Source organism: Plasmopara halstedii (genome assembly GCF_900000015.1).
Source record: "Plasmopara halstedii genome assembly, contig: Scaffold_2061, whole genome shotgun sequence".
In the NCBI taxonomy this organism is placed as follows: Eukaryota; Oomycota; class Peronosporomycetes; order Peronosporales; family Peronosporaceae; genus Plasmopara; species Plasmopara halstedii.
In genome coordinates, this window is record NW_020188969.1 from 834,725 (window position 1) to 836,111 (window position 1,387).

General features: G+C 51.0%; 1 protein-coding gene across 1 annotated transcript in view; it reads left to right on the forward strand.

Annotated features, from left to right (window-relative positions):
- Window positions 1–810: 810 nt before the first annotated feature.
- The window catches only part of PHALS_02703 (uncharacterized protein), a gene marked incomplete at both ends in the record, with an annotated part of 812 nt that continues 235 nt past the window's right edge, over window positions 811–1,387 (forward strand). Inside the window, one exon of the mRNA XM_024717134.1 lies at window positions 811–1,323. Within this exon, the coding sequence (XP_024582663.1) occupies window positions 811–1,323 (513 nt within the window). The remainder of the gene's footprint in view (window positions 1,324–1,387) is intronic.

A 1,387-nucleotide genomic window follows, 5' to 3' on the forward strand; every position in this document is an offset into this window, starting at 1 on the left:
TAGACTTCATCCAAGCGACCCACAGTGAGGCAATGAGAGCCTCATTCCTGCAGTTTTTCGAGCAGAATCTGCAAGAAAGACTCGTAGCGACAATCCCACCGGAGGTTTCATAGCCTATCGCACCGCCGCGACTATCCTGCTCATAGAACTACGGAAGGCGTTCGACCAGGGGCACATCAAGGCGGGAGAACTAGCCAGAATCTCAATTCGAATGGATTATAACCCCGGCACGCGTCGTGTCACTTTCTCTCTCCCGGAGAAAGCGACTGCGGACGCATGGTACGGCAAGACAATCAGGTTCGGGCACGCCAACCTTAAGCTCATTGATCCGGATAGACAAGCGGAAGATTATCTGCCGACGGTTGAGACTTCAACTGAGAAGAGGGAGAAGCATGCACTGAACTACCAGATGAGGGTGCTAACTCACGACCTGACCGCCTGCGAAGTGATGCAAATCATCGGCGCTGGCACAGATTGCGGCATCGCCACAATCGCGAGACAGACCCTGGTTGAATCCAAGGCCTACGATTCAAATTACTTTCTGGTGATCCGGATTGCTCACCACAACTGAAGAATGTCACTCACATTTCGGCTGGCAAGTCCTCTATCTTCATTTACCACGTCATGTTCCATCAACGCATCCCATGCTTTGCTTGTTATGACACCAACCATTTCGGCACGGTATGTCCTAACGCTGCGAAGAAAATGAAGAAGTACCATCGAGACTTCTCGCATAACTTAGCCCGAGAGGAACCGATCAGGCCAATGAAGTTGAAATATATGGCATTGGGAGATCGTTTTAAGCACATCATGGACTCAGCTGAGAGGCTGACTACTAAGATGAGGAAGTTGAAGGCCTTTTCGACAAAGGGACCACTATTGGAACGGTCCGAGGCTGAGGAAAAGGAAGTGACGACCATCAGACAGACCGAAGAGACAAGCGCAAAGCAAAGCATCACGGTTAAACAAGCGATCAAGACAGGGTCGAAGTCGGATGGCTTGCACAACTCAGTAGGCGGGAAAGTCAACTTCGGCAGAGCAAACTCCAACGCAACTCAGCAGCAACGAAAGCGATCAGCATCGCTGGGCACCAAGCCCAGGACACAAATCAGTAGTAGGCCACACTCAAGTCAGTCCACGGGCAACAATCCATCAATGGGTAAGAACGATGATAGCAGAGCTACGAAGGCGTCGTTGGGCCTCAACGGCAAGCCGAAGAGTGAAAAGACATCTAAGACACAGCGCAAGAAGAAAGCGGAAGCGCGTAAGAAGCAGGAAGATCTTGTGAATACGATGAGGTACGGATCCTTGATTGATGACAAGGTGAAAGAAGGCGAGAAGGGACCGATCACTGACTCCGAAGTCGACGAAACTCTGCCCGCCAAAC